General features: G+C 39.4%; 6 protein-coding genes across 10 annotated transcripts in view; 3 read left to right on the forward strand and 3 right to left on the reverse strand.

Moving 5' to 3' along the window:
- The window catches only part of LOC108600159 (lachesin), a 100,916-nt gene extending 93,302 nt beyond the window's left edge, over nucleotides 1-7,614 (forward strand). Inside the window, exons 11-12 of the mRNA XM_033293531.1 lie at nucleotides 7,261-7,408; nucleotides 7,470-7,614. Of these exons, the coding sequence (XP_033149422.1) occupies nucleotides 7,261-7,408; nucleotides 7,470-7,614 (293 nt within the window). The remainder of the gene's footprint in view (nucleotides 1-7,260; nucleotides 7,409-7,469) is intronic.
- On the reverse strand, nucleotides 1,190-2,033 carry LOC108600160 (MICOS complex subunit MIC13 homolog QIL1). The gene is made up of 2 exons (XM_017987562.1): nucleotides 1,896-2,033; nucleotides 1,190-1,830 (listed from the first exon to the last, which is right to left on the reverse strand). The coding sequence occupies exons 1-2, from the start codon at nucleotides 1,904-1,906 to the stop codon at nucleotides 1,470-1,472; spliced, it is 372 nt and encodes a 123-aa protein (XP_017843051.1). The 5' UTR covers nucleotides 1,907-2,033; the 3' UTR covers nucleotides 1,190-1,469.
- LOC108600157 lies at nucleotides 2,502-7,375 on the reverse strand. Of its 4 annotated transcripts, XM_017987554.1 has the most exons (7): nucleotides 7,287-7,375; nucleotides 7,100-7,234; nucleotides 5,258-5,816; nucleotides 5,024-5,204; nucleotides 4,238-4,624; nucleotides 3,978-4,181; nucleotides 2,502-3,914 (listed from the first exon to the last, which is right to left on the reverse strand). In XM_017987554.1, the coding sequence occupies exons 3-7, from the start codon at nucleotides 5,751-5,753 to the stop codon at nucleotides 3,254-3,256; spliced, it is 1,929 nt and encodes a 642-aa protein (XP_017843043.1). In that variant the 5' UTR covers nucleotides 5,754-5,816; nucleotides 7,100-7,234; nucleotides 7,287-7,375; the 3' UTR covers nucleotides 2,502-3,253. The 4 variants fall into 4 exon arrangements, with proteins under 4 accessions (XP_017843043.1, XP_017843045.1, XP_017843047.1 ...); XM_017987556.2 differs by having other exon boundaries at nucleotides 2,502-3,911; nucleotides 7,100-7,338; XM_017987558.2 differs by having other exon boundaries at nucleotides 4,238-4,843; nucleotides 7,100-7,338.
- Nucleotides 7,615-8,606: 992 nt separating the features above from the next.
- Nucleotides 8,607-14,514, forward strand: LOC108600982. Of its 2 annotated transcripts, none has more exons than XM_017988844.2 (8): nucleotides 8,607-8,835; nucleotides 9,903-10,469; nucleotides 11,828-12,440; nucleotides 12,686-12,800; nucleotides 12,942-13,167; nucleotides 13,328-13,505; nucleotides 13,563-13,699; nucleotides 13,762-14,514. In XM_017988844.2, exons 2-8 carry the CDS (start codon nucleotides 10,022-10,024, stop codon nucleotides 13,884-13,886), a joined length of 1,842 nt encoding a protein of 613 aa, XP_017844333.1. In that variant the 5' UTR covers nucleotides 8,607-8,835; nucleotides 9,903-10,021; the 3' UTR covers nucleotides 13,887-14,514. The 2 variants fall into 2 exon arrangements, with proteins under 2 accessions (XP_017844333.1, XP_017844334.1); XM_017988845.2 differs by having other exon boundaries at nucleotides 8,607-8,732.
- Nucleotides 14,515-14,531: 17 nt separating this feature from the next.
- Nucleotides 14,532-16,383, reverse strand: LOC108600981 (nedd8-activating enzyme E1 regulatory subunit). The gene is made up of 5 exons (XM_017988843.1): nucleotides 16,291-16,383; nucleotides 16,069-16,233; nucleotides 15,366-16,011; nucleotides 14,975-15,308; nucleotides 14,532-14,919 (listed from the first exon to the last, which is right to left on the reverse strand). The coding sequence occupies exons 1-5, from the start codon at nucleotides 16,362-16,364 to the stop codon at nucleotides 14,558-14,560; spliced, it is 1,581 nt and encodes a 526-aa protein (XP_017844332.1). The 5' UTR covers nucleotides 16,365-16,383; the 3' UTR covers nucleotides 14,532-14,557.
- Nucleotides 16,384-16,943: 560 nt separating this feature from the next.
- LOC108600721 (CCAAT/enhancer-binding protein gamma) lies at nucleotides 16,944-17,613 on the forward strand. The gene is made up of 2 exons (XM_017988459.2): nucleotides 16,944-17,079; nucleotides 17,220-17,613. The coding sequence occupies exons 1-2, from the start codon at nucleotides 16,963-16,965 to the stop codon at nucleotides 17,472-17,474; spliced, it is 372 nt and encodes a 123-aa protein (XP_017843948.1). The 5' UTR covers nucleotides 16,944-16,962; the 3' UTR covers nucleotides 17,475-17,613.
- The last annotated feature ends 1,070 nt before the right edge of the window (nucleotides 17,614-18,683 follow it).

Below are 18,683 nucleotides of genomic sequence, written 5' to 3' on the forward strand. Positions count from 1 at the left end.
CTTTGCCATAGCATGACTCATCTCGGCGGGGAGGTTGCTGCTCTACTAAGGGAAAGTAGTAAATTTTTATCTGACTGCTAACTGCTTCAAACTGACAGTTACTTGTGTTTGGTGCCATTAAACTCACAAGCAAGTAAAAAGTTTCATTAATTAAAAATACCTGTCGCTGGTTGGGGCTAGGCAAATAGTTGAAACGCAATCTGTGTGGTAGGCAAATAACATAAATAGACATGACAAACGGTAAATTGCCAGCTTGGAATAAAAATATATTTCCCCATCCAGATATGCAGATAATTAAATCGACAGTTTCGAGTGCTTTTGTGGTCTAAATTTAGCCAATGACATTTACAATAGACCAAACGTGGTTTATCGCACTTTTTATTTTGCACATCTTGAGTGTTCCATAATTAGAGGAATACGACGCGGTGTCTAAGAGTTCCACAGTTCTTTGCCTTATCAACGCAATGGGCACACGTTTAATTCGAAATGACGTCTGTACTCGTATTAAATATTTGCTAGCTTTGTTGTATTTGCACAACGAAGCCATGTTTAATGTCTGATATTTAGACTGGGCGTATGCGTAATGTGCTTACAAATGCTTAACGGAAATGCAGCCACTGTAATATGTCAACAGCAACGGCAGACCTTTGTACAGTTTCGCAGCGGGAATGACTCAGCTTTTCACGCTCTCATTCTAGCTCTGATATATATGACGTTGCGTTGTCATCAGCATCAGCCTGCCCCAATGTTTTTATTTCTATTATCTCTAGCTGTAAGATTGTTAAACAGCAATTTGTCATTTTATAGTGATTGACAATCTGAAGCAATGTTTACAACAATAAGTGCTTGTTATCAGTTACTTATAAAAAGAGGAGTCTGCATATGTGCAATAACATATATAAACAATAAACTGTTCAAGCGTATAAAGCTGTTTACTTAACTTTTTTAAAGTGACTAATTTTTGGCCTTTTATCAACAAGTATGATTCTTTTTTTTAAAGAAATATTACATTTTGCCATTGTCATCCATCCTAACTGGCGCTATGTTTACTAAACAAATAACTTTTATAAAATCAACAACGTGGTCTTCTGCTATCGCCACACCTTAAATAACAAAACAAACTGAATTACTTGAGTAGCTTGTTGTGATTTACAAGCTTTTATATTTGTATAATATAAATTTAATTAAATGATACTTAGTAAGTTTTCATGGCGGCTTTCACGCTTAAAACATAATTCAGTTTATTGCTAATATACAAATATAGAGTACAATACTCTTAAGTTTTCCAAGGATAGAGGTAAGTTTTTTATAGCAACTACTGCTACTTGCTCGACTTTTCGCAGCACTGCTCGACAGTTTCTCGTTTTTGTGGGAAGTAGTGCTACATTAACATAGTATTGAATAGACTAACTATGAGCTAACATGAAAACATCGTCCCATTAAACAGTTAAAGCTGCACAATTCTTTGTCTATTTGCTGGCAGTCGCCTCCTTGTCGCCGGCCGTAAGCGCTGGAGACTTGGCAAAGTCTTCGAATGTGTCTTTCACTTTCTTCATGCCACGGCCTGCATAACAGGGCAGCATATGTACGAAGCGGAATGAGTTCTTCACGCCCTCGTTGTAGTAGTGTTTGGCCAGGAAGCGCATCTCGCCCGCCTTGGGCAGCTGTGGCACCTCAAACGGCAGCTTCTTTTTCGCCTGTTGCACATATGGACACAGCTCCGCCTTTATATTGTTGTACAGCTTATCCGTCTCCTCCGCGCTGCCCCAGATGCCAGCTTTGCGTGTATAGTAGACTGCACCAACCACGGCACCGCCGCGCAGCAAGAGACTGCCAGTAAGCAAAGAAGATTGACGTTACGTAATTTTCAAGCAGCAACGAACATCAATGCTTACCCAATAACCATGATGTGTGCTTAAAAGTTACGGAAGGGGAGTATATTCGTCTAATATAAGTCCAAACTTTAAAAAGTTCGGTCGCTAATCGTTGGTTTATTAAAAATAACAATAAATAACTCTGCTTATTGGCAAAACGATTTTCGATATACTCGTGGTCGATAGTCAACACATGTTACTGTTAAATTAACATTCTTGCTCCACACTTGCTCATTATGTTATGTTATGTTTGCGCGCGCTGTTAAATTCAAATCTTGTGTGTAAAAAACAAGTCTAAGCATTAACACACATATAATTCCTTTTATTAATATAAATATGGTATTGCGTCTCTATTGGATATGGATTTGTCACAGTAAACAGTAATATAAAACTCTTTGCACATCAATAACATGTTTGGTTTTGTTAAATTTCATTTGCTGGATTTTCATAAGTACAAATTTCTTTAAATATTTTTTTTAGTGGGCAATAATGCTCAATAGTTACTTGCTTCAACACATTTATAAGAAATATGGATTAAGAAACATTTTCATCATAACATTCAGATATAAAATACATATACATATGATGTATAACTATAATTTTTAAGTAATATACATAATACGGTTTAATATATATGTTTGATTATCCACAATTACGTCAATAGAAGTAGTTACTTAACATATACATATGTGAATATAACTTTATCTGGTGGCACTTTGAAATTAAAGTAGGTGGTTCTAGAGTTCATTTCCGAGTAGACTATGGAGGAGTGGTGCTGTGTTTAACTTAAGTGTTCTATTCGTTGCACCGTGTGCTTTATAATAATTCCATAAGTAATTCAAGTTTCGTATTGCTTTTCATTGTTTTGTGAACAAAAATTGACTTTCAGTTGATTGTGAATGATTTTCCACTATGCATAAATCATTTTACGATCATCAGTCTTCGCTTGTAAGCTGATTGTATTTTCTACATACATACGTATTTTATATACAATTTCGATTCAAGTTTATGTGTGTGTGTGTGTGTGCAGATTAACTTAACAGATTAAATTTGCAAGTGTTTCGTGTAGTTTTAACAAACATTCAACAGCAGGAAGACTACGAACTTTAAACACATAGCTATATATATAGAAAATACATTGAATAATTTGCCTATGGCAACACAGTTAACAGCTTATACTCAGTTTATATAACAGCTAACGGTTTTTAAATAGATGCTGAGTACTTTATTACTTTAGTTACGTTTAGAGGAAAGACTTTGAGATCGTTAATAGACGGCGCTTAGTTAAATTAAATTCAAAAACTCGGTGTACCAATTTTTCAAGATCTGTGTTAAAGTAACTGTCGTTGCCCTTCAAATCGTTTGAACAGCCTATTTACTTATTTTTTCGTATCTACAGATTCAGCTGGAGTCTCTTCAAGCTCTTTATTTACATTCGGCTGCTGCTGCTGCTGCTGCTCCTTTGTATCCTCTGGCTCTGCGACAGTGGGCACATCTTCTATGTCTATGGAATTCTCACGCTCAGTTATCTCTGGCATCTTAAGTGAGAAGCTGCTTAGTTTGCGCTCCACAGAGCCCAAGGAGCTTTGAGAGTCCGCCTTCAAGAGCGTCGAGCGTCGCTCGTTGATAACCCTAAGAGAGTCATACAGCTGATCATCGCCGGCGGCGGAATTGGATCCTCGCTCCAAGGAGCGTGCAAAGAAATCATCACGACCATTGGCTATGGCAGGCTTGGGGCGATAGAACTGTCGGGAACTGTTGCTTCGGTAGAGCATGGCCACCGATTTGGATTGCTGTTGCTGCTGCGGCTCATCCGTGCTGCTGCTTAGCGGCAGAAAGTCCGGACGCACTTTCTTTGGCGCATGCTCTTGCGTTACCAGCTCGTTGACTTCGGTGTAGGAAGCGTGGCAAACCGTTTCAACAATTGCACGCTCATCCAACAGCTCGATGCTCTCCTCCGGCACGGAAGGCTCCATGCTGCTCTGCCCGGACAATTGTCGCACGGGTGGTGGTGGCTCCGAGCAAACGGACAATTGACTGCTGTTGGTTAACAATTAATAGCTATAGCCTAGCTAGCAGTTACAGTTATCAAATGACACTAACCGGAACTCCTTTTCAACGGAAGGCGTTGCCGAGGGACCGGAACAGTAGCGTTTGGGTGAGCGCAGTATAGACTTGGGCATCACTTCCGGACTATGCAAATCCACCTGCACGCGTCGCGAATCAATGCTAGAGGTGCGACTTGCCACCGAAGCACAGCGTGCCGTCCAGCGGCCACTGTACGAGGAGTCAGAGAGAGTTGAGTTGCTGCGTCAATAGACAAGAGATTAGCTAGAAGTGTGAGTTAGAAATTTCGCACTTACCGCCTGTGGCCTAATGGACTGAAGCGCTCGCGGTCACGATCACGCTCGCGTTCGCGTTCGCGTGCTGCCTCCTCATGCTCAATGGGCCGCTGGCGCGAGAGCACATGCCTTTTGGCAGTGTCGGAGCGTTTATTGCGCTCAGCACGCTTGTCGCTGCTGCTCATGGCATGCGCGTTGACTACGCCCACGCCTGCATCGAAAGAGGATGCCTGCCAGTAGATGCGGCTTGCCGCCGCCGGCGGCTGCAACAATGCACACGTGGCATACTCTCTGGTGTTGCGCTGTATTAGGCTGGAGGAGTTGCTGAATTTGCGCGAATGATGAGCGCCGCTGCCGTGGTTAGCAGCGCTGCTTGGTGGACGTGTCTGACGCACGCGACGCACGCTGCTGCTCGAGGGCGGTTTGCGATGGGATTTGTGATGGCGATGATGGCGTTTGCAGCAGATTTTGTGTTGTTGTTGCGGCGAGAACAAATTGGAGTTGTGATTAGTGTTGTGGCAGGTGGCAGATGTATGAGCATTAGCATGTATGTTGGACAGATTGGGCACGGAACCGGTGAAGGTGAGACGGCGCAACTGTAGCTGAGGCGAGAAGCGTGTGGATGCGCTAATGTAAATGCAAAGCAATCAAAAAGCCAAACAGTGACAGCGCGAAAGTGACAGAGCATGAAAGAGAGAGATATAGAATGCAATGAAGCAGCCAATTTCAAAACTAAACAAACAATTTGCATAATGTTGTTAATGATATGAGTAAATAAATAAATGTAGTTAGTGTACGTTCAAGTACCTTAGCGATTTGGAGAACTTGATGAGCTCGGCGGTGAGCGCTTCGCGATCAAACGGTTGCTGCTGCTGCTGTTGATGCTGCCCAGCGGCAGCGCCACCAGCTGCAGCCTGATGCGCATCCCCAGGCGAGGAGCGAAAGACGCCAAAGTGCTGATCCCAGCGTGTCGACTGATATTGGGCACCTGCAGCGCAGAAGTTTGCTTTGAATTTCAAATTAGCTGTGACTGCAACTTACCCATGCCACGCCTCTGAGAGGCTGAGCTGCCTTGATTGCTGCGCCCGCCAGTTTTGTTGCAACTGCCAGCGCCCGCGCGTAGACGCGCGGGCACTACCTTGGCCGCGGAGTCGCGCGCCTCAAAGGTCATCACACACGAGGCGACCACAATGAAGCCACCGAAGCCCATCACAATGGGGCCCACATACGAGAAGTTATTCAAATGGAAGCCCTTCAAATCGTTCTTGACGCGCACTGTCACATTGCCGCGCAGCTCCGAGCCCGTGGACAGATGATCCGCATAGTAGCCCAGCGTGGCCATGCCAGCGCCCAATAGCATCAGCGTTAGTCCCAGTATGAGCGCTCGGCATGCGTGCCACAAGCATTTCGAGGACATCTTGCCACGCACCACCTGCACATTCCAAGTGGCACCGGAGGCCGGATGTGCGCGTCTCAGATTGCCCAGCGAATGCTTGCGCCGTGTGGTGCCCACACCACCGCTGCGACGTGACGGCATTACAGCCACATTGAACGCTCTCTTGCCGGTGTATTAATAGCCAAGTGGCGCCAAGGACGCGCGCTGTAACAAAAGGACTTGTTAAGCTCTGCGCATTGTTAACGATGTGAAGTTGATTCTCCGCTCTTGACAAAATAAATAAAATATATGGAAATTCAAAGCCGCTCATCGAAAGACGATTAAATGCCAAGAGATGTAAGCAGCTATTAAAGATACTTTACAATCCTAAATTTAATACGAATACGCGTTAAGATATATGCATGCTATTAAATGTGTAATCTTTATTTTTTTACTTAAGCAAACAAAGGAGTTCACACAATCTTTTTTTTCAGAATAAATCACTCTAAAAAGCTTGGCAGGATAGTCGTTTTAAACTTTTAGCATTACTTGCATGTTTTTCCAAGAGACTTAGAGCCATATATTTCGCAAGATAGAGCCAACTACCTTAAATGCGTTTCAAATATTTATTACCAAGTCGCAAATTGTATAGAAGCATTTAGAAAATATTTTGAAAGCTCAACAAACTTTACAATTAAGCCAAAAGTTTAATGAAAAATATATAAATTACACATTAAAGAGTTATTCACTTAAAAATATGTATGTTCTGTTATGTGGGAGTATGTGGGCACATTTTAATTGAATGCCACATAACCGTTTTGTTTTGATTTTTATTGAGAAACTTAAAGGTCAAAGGCTTTTATATTATTAATTTTATGTGCATGCTAGTCAAATTTGTTTGCCGTGGGCCGAAGGTTAAAAGAATAAATAACTTTAAGTGGCATTACGATAGCAAATCCAATATTATAGAAACATGTATAGTAGGGCAACAAATTGTTGAGAGGCACGATCACCATGTTGTTTCTGTACCTTAACAATATACTATGTGTGGACATGTGCGTGAGCTTGTGGGGAAAGGCAATGCTGTATATGTATTTGTAGGCCTGGGGGCTTCGGGCTGTGTGTTTGGTTATGTTTGCCTCAGTTCAGTATGCGCTTGTTTGCTGTTTGTTGCTGTTGGCATGTTGACATTAAACTTGTCAGTGCAAGAATAGTTGACTTACACTTGTGAGTGTACAAACGTCAACATCTCGCAAATTTAGCCGGTCTAAAACGAAGGCGCGCGGCGGATCCACCGAGAAATGTTTGCAACTGAAGAAGCTGATAACAAGCTGCTTTGCTAACTGGTTGACAGCCAAGCATAAGAACAACAACAATAACAATAAGAGAAACAAAAACAGGTGGGCAAGACATGATACAAGAGTGTTGCATGCTTCTAATGCTATTTATATAACTCACACTTGACACGCACGCACACGCATGCAATTTGCATAATTAATGATACTTACACGATTTGATTTAAATTGATGCTGTCTCTAATGCATTTTCATTAATCTGACTGGCTTAAGTAGTTTGCTTGTCGTTCGATTATTGCTGCGTAGTCTTTTGTTTGTTTTCACATGAAATTTGCGCTTTTGTTTGACCTAAAACAAAATTGCTTTTCACTTAGGTACGTGTGTATATATGTATGTATACTTTAGGTATTCATTAGAACGCTTCACTTGTCCTGCTCGCTGCTCGCACTATATCTTTGTTCTTATTACAATCAAATTTCAACGTCATGGCTTCTTTATGCTGTTCACGTCTCCACTTCCTATGTATGTATGCATAACTTGAGTTTAACTTTAATTTTTCATTCAGCCAAGACTTTTTTCGCAGCTTCAACAACTACTACTTGCAGCACTTTTCACTAAACAAAGCAAAACGAAACGCAACTTTATGCGCCACAACCGAAGGACAACTGCTCAAGTCCAGCATCCGAGCGCTTCTGATAAGGACACTATACGATATGGCATATCGATAATATACTTGCGATATATCTCTGGATAAATGGATGAGCAAAGAGTCGGCGTATTCACCTGTTGTTTGGCTGCAAAGAGAGAGACATAGAGAGAGAGCAACTGAGAATGTATAAGGGTTGGGAAAAGGCATAAATATTGGGCATAAAAGTGCAGCATACTTACAAGCGCCCTCTATTCGGTGTTAAATGTAAATGAGCTACGAACAAGCAGTGCACTGAATGAAGAAAAACTGCTTTACGTTTTGCAAAAATTGTTATATGCATGGATAGTAAATGCAACTGCGAAAAACAGAGCGTGAACTCAGTTCTATGCATAAAATGGGTGTTATAATAAAATTTCCTAAAAAAGGGATGTATGTATAACAGTGAGAAAATTATTGTAAGACACAAGTTTAAAGTGAGAAAAGCTGTTATACTTTTATCAAAAATTATTACAGTATGCTTCAGCAGTATACAATAGGATGCGTCTTTAAAATTGGTTAAATATATGCAAATTGAGAAGAAGTATTGTATGATTAAAATAATATTATTATTCTATAGTCCTTGCTAAGAAAATCTTAAAATCAATGATTAGGTAAAAGTATAATAAATACAGCTTAATTGTAATCCATAATCATATAAAGTTTACACATAAGATAAAATGAGGTATTGTATTAAAGTTATAAAATAAAAGGATACAACGGTAAGGAGAAAATTAAAGAGTTTTGTGCACACGCTTTAATCAAATTTAACTGCTTTCCGAAAAAAAAAAAACTTAACGAATTTCGACCTAAACGTATGGGGCAATTCACCCTCAACAATGCTATAGGGGTTGAAACTCAACACGAGTGAAATGCCAATTGACTCAACAAATTCGCCGCATTTCCCCGCATTGCGAGCCCCGCCTAAGAACCCGAGCAAGTCAACGATTCAGAGATTTTCATTTTAGACAGGTTCTCCAAGTCACAAACAATTCAAATTTCAACAGTCATAAACGAAGTGTAACGGCGTGTTGACGTGTTCTGTGGAAGCGCGGAAAACGCTCGAGAGCAATCAAAGTGTCCCATGTCTATAGTACTCGCATCCGTGGTGCAAAGTGAAGACAAGACGGCGTATTAAATCCGATATCAAGTTTGCGTGTAGTACGTGCAACCGCAAATATTCTATGATTTACCTATGAGCAGAAGCTATTGTGCGTGCAGCTCTGATAAAGCGAATGCTAATTCTTGCGTGCATGCAATAAATGTAATAAAATATTGTTAATAATCGTATGCAAGTTGTCAAGTGGAGTCCGCAGTGTTTGTTTGAATATAAACGCCAAACGCCAAATTGTGGGCGTAGCACAAAGAAGGAAAAAAAACGCTTGTCGCGGTTTTAGGGCCTAGATGAGAATTTTTTGTGGGCAAAAGTCAAGCTGTCGACGCTTTGTGAAATTCTATCTATGAGATTGGCATAACGTGTAACCAAAGACAATACAACTGTGCATGTGGAATGGGACTATAAAAAAGCAGCAAATGTTATAGAATTACGAGACATGTTTTTATTTCTTTCATAAAAAACCATTTGGTGCTAATTTACATTTTTACATTTACATTTATTGAAATTGCCCAACGGAGGCTGCTTTTATGCCTTGCTATTGAATGGACAGCTGCTGCATGTCCATTTTTTATATAGTTTTCTAAAAACATAAATTCCAAATAGAATTGCATGTGCGTGCGTGTGTGTGTGTGTGCGAGTGTGTGTGTGTGCATTATGAATGCAGGTGTAAAAACTAGGCATACACCTAGGCTTCGAATCGTTTCGTGTGCTGCTTTTATGTTGCCCTAGAAATATAAATGTGCGCTATATGCATATAAACAAATGCCTGGTCATAAAGCAAACAAACTGCCAAAAAAAAAATATATGGAAATTTATGTACAAGGCATTGGGCTTTAGCTGTCAAAAAGCGTTGTACATATTTGGGGCAACAGCCAATCAAGTAAACGTATTGAAAACTAATGCAAAACTTGTTAGGCTTAAAGTTGTAAACGTTTGTGTTATTTAAGCAATTTATTTTGTATCGCGTGCTGGCTGCTAAATTATGCATAGCATAGCCACAGGCGCTACAGTTTGATAATTCATAAAGTGTTTATTGAAAAACAAAACAACAAAATGGCTACTCAAAGTAAATGCCAATAATTATATTATTGAACTCGATAAATTGCAGCTTAAATGCTAATTATTAATTCCATAAAATTTTAAACGCAGTGCACTAAAATAGTTTTAATGAAATTAGCGTAAACAAAACCAATTAACAATTAACAAACCGGCAGCCAAAAAAACAGCAACAAACAATTGAAATAAGCAAGCAGCGATTAAACCAAAGCTCAATGCAGTTAGCCAAATGTGTTATAGATAAAGCAAATTCCACGCAGGAATTCACAATTGCAAAATGCGTTTAAATGCAACGACAACAAAAGCAGCAAAACCAAAAACAAAAACAACAACAACCACTCGACTTAGCAAGCGAACAACAACAACATCAACATTAACAAAACGACAAATTGAACGCTTTTTATGCAACTTAATACATTTAGTGATACTAACAACAACAATTATGTGCTCAGTTAGTGCAATTGGCACTGGTCTATTGCGCCTGCCAAAGGCCAAAGCCAGTCGTGTGAGTAACAACAACGACAATATGCACGACTATGCGCCGCAATTTGATGAGTTGCTGCCAGTAACAGCAGCAACATCTGCCACTGTCGAGTTGCCAGCAACAGCAACAGCGGCAACAGCAGCAGCTACAGCAACATCCGCCGTATTTCAATTTACAGCTGCAGCGGCCGACACACACATGCCAACCCACACACATATGCAGTCGACACGGATTAGTTACGGTAAGTGGAAGCCCTCAATTGTGTGGTTATCCAACAGTTGGAGCGACGAATGCGAATCCGAATGCCAGTACGAGTACTTAACTACGTAATGTATGTAGCATAATGTAATTGAGCAACTGGCACGCCCACAAAGGCGTGCTACACTCGCAGCTCATGTTTGCCACTGGCTGGCCTTGAACAAAACTTTTAAATAAGAAAGTTCACTCGCGTATAAGTAGAACGCGCTAGTAAAATAAAAAAATGAATAAAATTATTTTCCCATGACAATTCTTCTGTTTTTTTTAAATTTTTAGCTTAATGCAGTTGCCTACATTAAATAGGCGTAAACTTTTGCTGCTGCCTGTTCAAGTTTATTTGCCACTCATTGCATTTAATTAAAGTATTGACAGCCATTTCAATTAAATAATTAATGTAGGTAGCTCTGCGTATATATATATTTTTTAAATAAAACAACAAACATTTTATTTTCTCTTTTTAAAGCACACTCAAAAAAAAAAACAATGCAATCAGTGTATGTTTGCTCAGAAAACTGTTTGCTGTCCCCAAGGAATACGAATTATTTATTAAGCTGAAAATTGCAAGAGAAACTCAAGACAAGCCATGTCATGAAATTAAACTCCCACATCCTAACAACAATGGCAAATCATTTTTGATATATTTTGCCATATTAATTTCAAGAAATTAAACTATATTTCATATTGAATTGAGCTGCGTGGAGTTTTGATTCACATTTCATGTGCAAATCGCCAGTAATAAATCCAATACTATGTGCGATCATTGACACGAGCCGTGTTATTTATAGACTCATTAATCTGGCGCACATTCTTCTTTTTCCTTTAAACGAAATGCGTGGAAAACACAAAACACAATTGACCCACAAAATAAAAAAAACAAGAAGCAAAAACCTTACCGTCAATGGCTCAGTCTTTATTACAACATATTAATCACAATGCTCTTGGGCAGCAAACAAGAAAAACCAAACATTGCTCCAGAGTAAATGAAAATGTGATGCTCTTATGTGATGTTCGATAAACAAATAAGAGCCAGTAAGCGTAACCATTATAACTTTTATCATAGAAAGAAATAAACTTTTTATAGCTAAATTAATAATGATTTTATTTTAACTTATAAAAATCTGCACATAACTTTCATAGCTAGTAATTGTTATAAACATAGATTTTGCGTTTCTAACAATAAATAAGGGAGGCGTTATAAATTATGCTTCAGTTATAATACTCGTACTCGTAGCTAGGGTAACTAACCAAACACATGTATACTCTCAGCTTACATATGTATGTGTTTGCCCATGTTTTCCAACTCCAACTAACTTGTCTTTTATTCTACGACACACATACTAGATTCCAATGAAATCGATAATTCCTATGCTGCCGCAGTAGAACCAGCAGCAGCAGCAGATGTTGCTTTGGATGCTGCTGCCGCCGATGACGTCGAAACAGTCGCTGATGATTACATCATGGTTGCTACAACCGACGAGAAAAATGACAAACCAGCAACAGCAGCAGCAGCAGCAACAATGGCAACAGCAACCAGCTCGTGGCATTTAATGAATGCAAGAGCACAAGATTTATTATCCTTATCGCAGCTAAGTTCAGATGGAACATCATCTGCGCGAACGCCAGCGCAACACGAGAAAAACGCATCAAGTCTGAAAAACTCCATTGGAGGCGCCATATCTTCTGCTGGCACAACATTTCAACAAATTGGTTCACAAAAAATCAATGGGCATGTGACCACAGCCCCAGCAAACAATAGTGCGGCAAATCAACCGGCTGCAACGCCTTCCTCCATATCTACAGCATCGGCCACTCACCGACCCGTCGTACACAACTCGGCCAAGAAAGTGGATAGTAAATATATTCTGCCCAAGCCGCAAAAGACCGATGCACCAATGCTCAACTATATCTTTGATACGCATTCATCGGCCAACAAGCATCATCATCATGATCAGAGGTGGGTGCAAGTAATATTTTAGTATTATTCAATATAAAATACATATTGTGAATACAAACTAAGCTTGGTATCAAAAACGTAGCAACATATATAATATTTTTTTGTATGCACAAGTCTTTAGGAGCTTTGTTGTGAGGCGGCTTTGCAGCTAGGCGCACACACACACACACACACAACTGTTGACCAATAAAGCTGCACCTGTTTGTATGCGTATTTTTACATAAATTACTTTCTACTCTCCCCAGATACGGGCCACATTTTGAGGACGTGCAACGCGTGGGACAGCCAACAAATATGACTGTGCAGGCGGGCAGCAGCATTCATTTAAATTGCAGAATCTCATTGCTGCAAGATAAGACTGTAAGTTGCTTTGAGACTAGACAAGTAGTTATATATGCAGTTGCAGCTCACATGTTGTATACTTAATAACTGAGTTTCAACTGCAAACGCTATATGTGATTAAATTAAAGCTCACGCTTGTGACAAATACAATTTGTGCAGGTCTCTTGGGTGCGTCGCAGTGCGCAAAATGAGGAAAATGCACTAGATTTGCTCACAGTGGGCCTAACGGCCTATACTGGTGATAAACGCTATAAAATGGAATTTCAATATCCCAACAATTGGCGACTGAGAATTGTGAACGTTAAAAAGGATGATGAGGCCACCTATGAATGCCAGATATCAACGCATCCGCCACGCGTTATACAAATTAATTTGCATGTTAACGGTATGTAAATGAGTACAGAGTCCTACACAGTCGGTTGCGCACCGAATTTAATTTTGTCATTTATTTACTCATTATCAAATTCATTTTTCTAAATCATTTAAGTCATGCCATAAATTCATTAATAAAAAAATATCGCGTATACGTTTAATTTTGCATGCAGCCCCAAAAGTTATGATTGTGGACGAGTATGGAGATCCATTGCAGGAGAAATATTATGAAATTGACTCAACGTTGCAATTGTCCTGTGTGGTGCGTAATGTGGCCATGACCAGCTCTGTCGTATTTTGGAAGCATAGCGACGATACGCTCAACTATGATGTCACGCGTGGTGGTGTTAGGTAAATAAAATAGCATAATTAAACTACAGTGGATAATCATACATATATACCAATTAGCGTTAAAACTGAACTGATGGAGGATGGTGCAAACTCAACTTTGTCTATAGCCAAAATAAATAAAGCGGATTCGGGCAATTATACTTGCGCTATAAGTGAATTTCAAAACTTTAGCATTGTTGTGCATATACTGAATGGTAAGTAATAAAGCTTAAATGAAACTGATATACATTTATATATGTGCGTTTTATATATGCAGGCGAAAGTTTTGCTGAGCTGCATCTGGTCGCATCTGGTCTTGTTCAACCCGCTTGGCTTAATATGTTTGGCATATGTCTGCTATTGTTGTTAATTAGCGATTGCAGATGGTTTACCTTAAGCTAAAGTTAACAAAGTGGTGCATATGTTTTTTTCTATGCATTTTCTGCTAAAAATATATGTAATAGTCATAAATTGTTCAAACTGGTAGTCCTCTTGTGTACATTTTTGTTAATTAATTGTAAAGATTTTGACAACTAGCATGAAGTTATTAGAAATAACTAAAAACTAAGTTTAAAACAAGTTTAAAAATAAATGAAACTAAAACTGAATAATTGTTAATGACTTAAGCACGTACTCTAAGTAAATGCCTGCTGATAAAAATTTATATGGTTTGATTGTTTTACATTTATTAAACTAGCAAAAATTTGTACATGTAACAGCACACAAACATACACATAAACATACATATAGACATATTAAATTAATGTTAAACTAAGTCTGGCGCCAAGTATGCCAACGAATTTCCATAGAACATTTAAAATGATGCATATAAAATACAGGTATAAGTCTAAATATCTATAAAAACGAAGAAAGACAGAGTGGAAATTAAATCGAAAGCTCTACACTGGCATACATAGCTTAGGCTTAAGTACTATCACAGCCTAAGCCATGTACTATAATTGAATGCTTAAAGGTAACTAGCGTCTAAGCCAATAAATAATTAATAAATACAACAACTACAATGATAAAACATAGTTATGAGTTTAAACAATTTTTATTAGCACTTTAATGCTTTACAACTTCAACGTAACACTTTCAGTACTTATAGCATTATAGATAAATGTATTATCAATGGGCTTGTATTGTGTGGTAATGATCTTGATAACCTCCTGAGCAGCGCAGCCGCCAATAAAAGCAGACACTGCATGCAGCTCTGCACCGCCATAGCGACATATCTCATGCAGCACATCGTCACTGATGCTGGCTTGCAAGCCCAAATCAGTTAGCATCTTGCTGGCAATGCTCTTCAGCCGTCCAATATCCTGCTCGACGGCGCATTCGCCGGGTATGCTGCCGCATTCACTAAGGAAACGCTCGTAGGCGCGCAGCGCAAAATTGTAAGCAGTCAAAGGATCCTGCAGCTCATTGTCCTCCACTAAAGCACAGATAATTAGAATTGCACAAATTCAATAGTAATTAAATTAGCCTACCTAATGGCTGCAAGCGGCAGCTCTTCTCGTACTCGTCAGCGATGCGTGTTCCACGCAAAACAGCCAAACCTGCAGACTCACGGCAAAATAGACGCACTGTACGTTCGTCTATGCTGTCCGCTGGCAGCGACATCTGCTTGAGATATTCCTGACATTTGTGATATACCTGGTCGGCATCTTGCAGCGCCTGTTGGCGATAGATCTGCTGCAGTGTTATATAAGCATCTGTATTGGCCGTCATGTCGGGCAGCACACCTGGCAGTGGCAAATACCCTTTGTTCTCCTCCACTACAAAGTGCTTCAATGCCTTGGTCATGATCCAAAAGGCGTCGCTCTGTTGTAAGTAAACAATATAATTAAGTTAAATGAGTCATATGCTAATGCTGCTTACCTTTTTATGCAACTGCTCGCAAGCATCGTCCTCGAATATAGCTTTAAGCGCTTTTGGCACCATGCCAGCACCAAATGCAGTATTCACAGCCTTGATTGCCTCCTCATAGTTTTCCTCGTCGGTCTGCATTGCAGCTCTGATTAGTTCGCGTAGCGTTGTCTTCTCTTTATAAGTGCTGGGTGCTTGTTTTCCATCTCCTTGCTCTTTCTGCCAGAGTTTTAAATATTTGTAGAGCACCAACAGCCAGGGCACTTTACTTGTAACCTCAGTGCTTTCTAGATGCTCACGTAAGGCATCAAATGGGTGTTCCAACCTTAAGTCGAACTGCCTATTATCGGGATGCGCTTCCACAATGCAATGCTCTTTTAGTTGCAGGCGTATGCTGCCCAGCATGCCCAACGAACGACAGTAGACAAGCGGCACATTGGATTCCCACAGACGATTGGCTAGCTGTAGCAATGAACGCTCGTTTAGATTTGAAGCAATGACCAAATCGAAGCTTTCAAAGAAATTTGGTCGATTTGACAGTATATAGTCGACACTTTCGTCTACATAGTCGCCATTAACATCTGGGTTCAGCTCCTGCAGCAGCTGCATACATGCCAAAGCCTTTGACTTTCCAAGATAGCTGGCATCTAAAAAAAAACTATAACAATTCCTTTCTAAAACTGCAGCTTTAACAGTTAACAGATTATCTACATACTTATTGCCCAAGTCCTCCTCTTTAACCGAGCTTCCATCGGTTACGGTAAAGCCACCAATGCCAGGCAAAACAAGTCCTTTTGCTGTTTCGCAGCCAACAGCTGTCACATTTACCAAGCAAATTGTTGCCGCCTCAAGTAACGTTTGCCCATGCTCGCCCCATAGCCTGTGAATTACGACAATTACATATATAACATTGTTGGAATCTTTTAAATGTATTTACCTAATTTGCCTATCATATTTTTTGCTTTTATCTGATAATTCGGGCGATTTAGGTGCAGGAGCAGGCGAAGACATTTTGACAAAGCCGGTTGCAAAAAATTTGGCACGGGAGTGTTGCAAGTCGTGACCAGCATAAGTGTGGCGGCAGGCGATTACAGTAAACAAACTACTGCTTTTCAAAAGGCACAAGCCACTTTATTCATTTAAACAGTTTAAAATAATACATGGAACATTTAACATTTTATATGTGTTAGTTGTTCTTCTCTCCAATTTATTTGGATCTTACACAACTACATACATACAACATATCAGTCTTTACAAATAATTTGTATAAACTAAGCTTTTTTTCGTTTTTGACATAACGGTAAAAGATAATACCAAGTTCTGAGCAAAACCAAATACATAGTGTTTTCATTTTCTATTGTAAAAAAAATCATGCTATGCAGAAAGCTTATTAAAGCTAATTAACTCGATAAGTAATTTTATAATACCTCATCTGAACTTTGCGTGTTTTTTAACACTGTATACACGCATACATACATATGTTTTACAATTACGCTTTGGTGAATTCATTCGCGTCGTAATTTCACAACGACTTGTGTTTTGTGGACTACATGGTTAATTTGCTAGAGAAAACCGCGCTTAAATACAAATTAATATTATCACCGAGAGAATGCCAGCCAGGAGAAGAACTGCAGGCCCATCCACAAGCACCGGAGGTGGTAGCACAGAGACAAGTCCACAGTCAGACGATCCCGCATACAAGTTGAAAAGAAAAAAGAATAATGAGGTAAGTGTAAGCAAAACAAAACATAAATTTATCAACAATGTTGCTAGCCTAGATGCCCAAATGCGCTATGTTCGACATCCAAAAATAGCATCACGGAAATGCTTGCACTCAATTAAATTTCAATCTTTTCACACTTGTAGGCCGTACAGCGTACACGCGAAAAGACGAAAAAGTCGGCTGAGGAGCGCAAGAATCGTATTGAATTTCTGAAGGAAGATAATGTAAAGCTTCAGACTTCCATCGATTCAGAAAAGAAACATATTGCATGGCTGCGAGGACTTATACTGGAGGGCAAGAAGAATGCACAGAACGCAGCTGCGATAGATGAGATAAATGAGCTGTTGCAAAGCTCTGAAGATGATGAAGATGTCATACCGCAATATAAAAATGACTAACGAACAATTGCTCTTAATTTATCTTATATTATTTACGTATTTTTAATTGTTACTAACCGTCATAGACATCAAGTTTTTCCATGTGCAGCGAGAAAACCTCGTCCATTATGCTTAGTTGTTTAATATAAATAAATATCGTTTAATGTAATCAAAATTCCTCTCGTAGCGTGTGTTCGTTGCCGTATATTGTTACGGCTCCTCAGTCTTATAGGCTCTTTGTTGTTGTGTCGGCTTGGAGCACTTCCGTCTTCACACTGCTGGGCATTGATTTATTGCACTTTTCATATAAGCGTGGTGTTTGCTTGTATTAGTTGACGTTATAATTAGTCTACACTTGTCGTTCAGCTTGTGGTTTTGGTGACTGAGAAGCGTTCGGGCGTATTATAGAAAATAAAATGAATGTTGCCGCCTTTCTCATATGATTAGCACTGTTTTTATGTTTTATTCTATTAAACGTCACATGCCTATGCAAAGTCAACTATTACTTTTTTAAATTACAAGTTTTTGTCATACTTGCTGCCTGATTACTTCGGGAATTTTTCAACTAATTAATCTACACCTGCGTACACATTCATGAAAAGGACATGTTATTTATTGCTTGCTATTAAATTAATAATTTCACGTAACTAATTTTTAGTTGTTTTGATTTCTTGCAGTGTTATTTAACGCTTAAGACGCAAACAGCTGATTGTGAGTGTTGTAAGCAGATAGTTTTTAAATACATAATCAGGGCTGCACAGAAATGGAAATTCAATAGCTTCATTCAAAATATTTGTTCACTACTATGCTACAAAATTTAAAGTCATAATAATAATGCTGCTGCCCTTAAAGACATACGAGCTCAAATTCGACTCCACCACCAATATCTACCAGCTTAAACGTCAAATAGCCGAATATGGAACAAAAACCCAAACTCAACTCTTTCAAGCGTTCCGCTTCGATGTCCATGAGGGGCGAACTTCCAGCGATTTGCAGCTCCAGCGACAGGAGTAATGATTCTTATTACTTTAACAAGCCCCAAACTGTTGCAAAAAAAGAAAATCTGCGTTCAACAGGCAAATTTTTAAGCTTCTTTTCTCTTTTCTCAAAAAAATCGCCCAAAAATTTGGTCAACAAGCAGCGAAGAACTTTGAGTCAAGCATCTCTGAGGCGCCACAAAGCTAGACCAAATATACCGTTAAGTGACCAGGATATTCGCAGGCTTATAGA

Source organism: Drosophila busckii, chromosome 3L, assembly GCF_011750605.1.
Source record: "Drosophila busckii strain San Diego stock center, stock number 13000-0081.31 chromosome 3L, ASM1175060v1, whole genome shotgun sequence".
Classification (NCBI taxonomy): Eukaryota; Metazoa; Arthropoda; class Insecta; order Diptera; family Drosophilidae; genus Drosophila; species Drosophila busckii.

Excerpts from the sequence above, each read along its gene's own strand:
- LOC108600981 (XM_017988843.1), bottom strand. The coding sequence starts at position 16,364 with ATGTCTTCGCCTGCTCCTGCACCTAAATCGCCCGAATTATCAGATAAA. Across the intron at positions 16,012-16,068 it reads GAGGAGGACTTGGGCAATAA|TTTTTTTTTAGATGCCAGCT; the intron begins GTATGTAGATAA and ends GAATTGTTATAG. Across the intron at positions 14,920-14,974 it reads CTGCCGCTTGCAGCCATTAG|TGGAGGACAATGAGCTGCAG; the intron begins GTAGGCTAATTT and ends TCTGTGCTTTAG.
- LOC108600721 (XM_017988459.2), top strand. The coding sequence starts at position 16,963 with ATGCCAGCCAGGAGAAGAACTGCAGGCCCATCCACAAGCACCGGAGGT. Across the intron at positions 17,080-17,219 it reads AAAGAAAAAAGAATAATGAG|GCCGTACAGCGTACACGCGA; the intron begins GTAAGTGTAAGC and ends TCACACTTGTAG.
- LOC108600982 (XM_017988844.2), top strand. The coding sequence starts at position 10,022 with ATGCGTTTAAATGCAACGACAACAAAAGCAGCAAAACCAAAAACAAAA. Across the intron at positions 13,168-13,327 it reads AATTAATTTGCATGTTAACG|CCCCAAAAGTTATGATTGTG; the intron begins GTATGTAAATGA and ends TTTTGCATGCAG. Across the intron at positions 13,700-13,761 it reads TGTTGTGCATATACTGAATG|GCGAAAGTTTTGCTGAGCTG; the intron begins GTAAGTAATAAA and ends TTATATATGCAG.
- LOC108600157 (XM_017987558.2), bottom strand. The coding sequence starts at position 5,753 with ATGCCGTCACGTCGCAGCGGTGGTGTGGGCACCACACGGCGCAAGCAT. Across the intron at positions 5,205-5,257 it reads CTCTCAGAGGCGTGGCATGG|GTGCCCAATATCAGTCGACA; the intron begins GTAAGTTGCAGT and ends TCTGCGCTGCAG. Across the intron at positions 4,182-4,237 it reads AGTCCATTAGGCCACAGGCG|CAACTCAACTCTCTCTGACT; the intron begins GTAAGTGCGAAA and ends CTATTGACGCAG.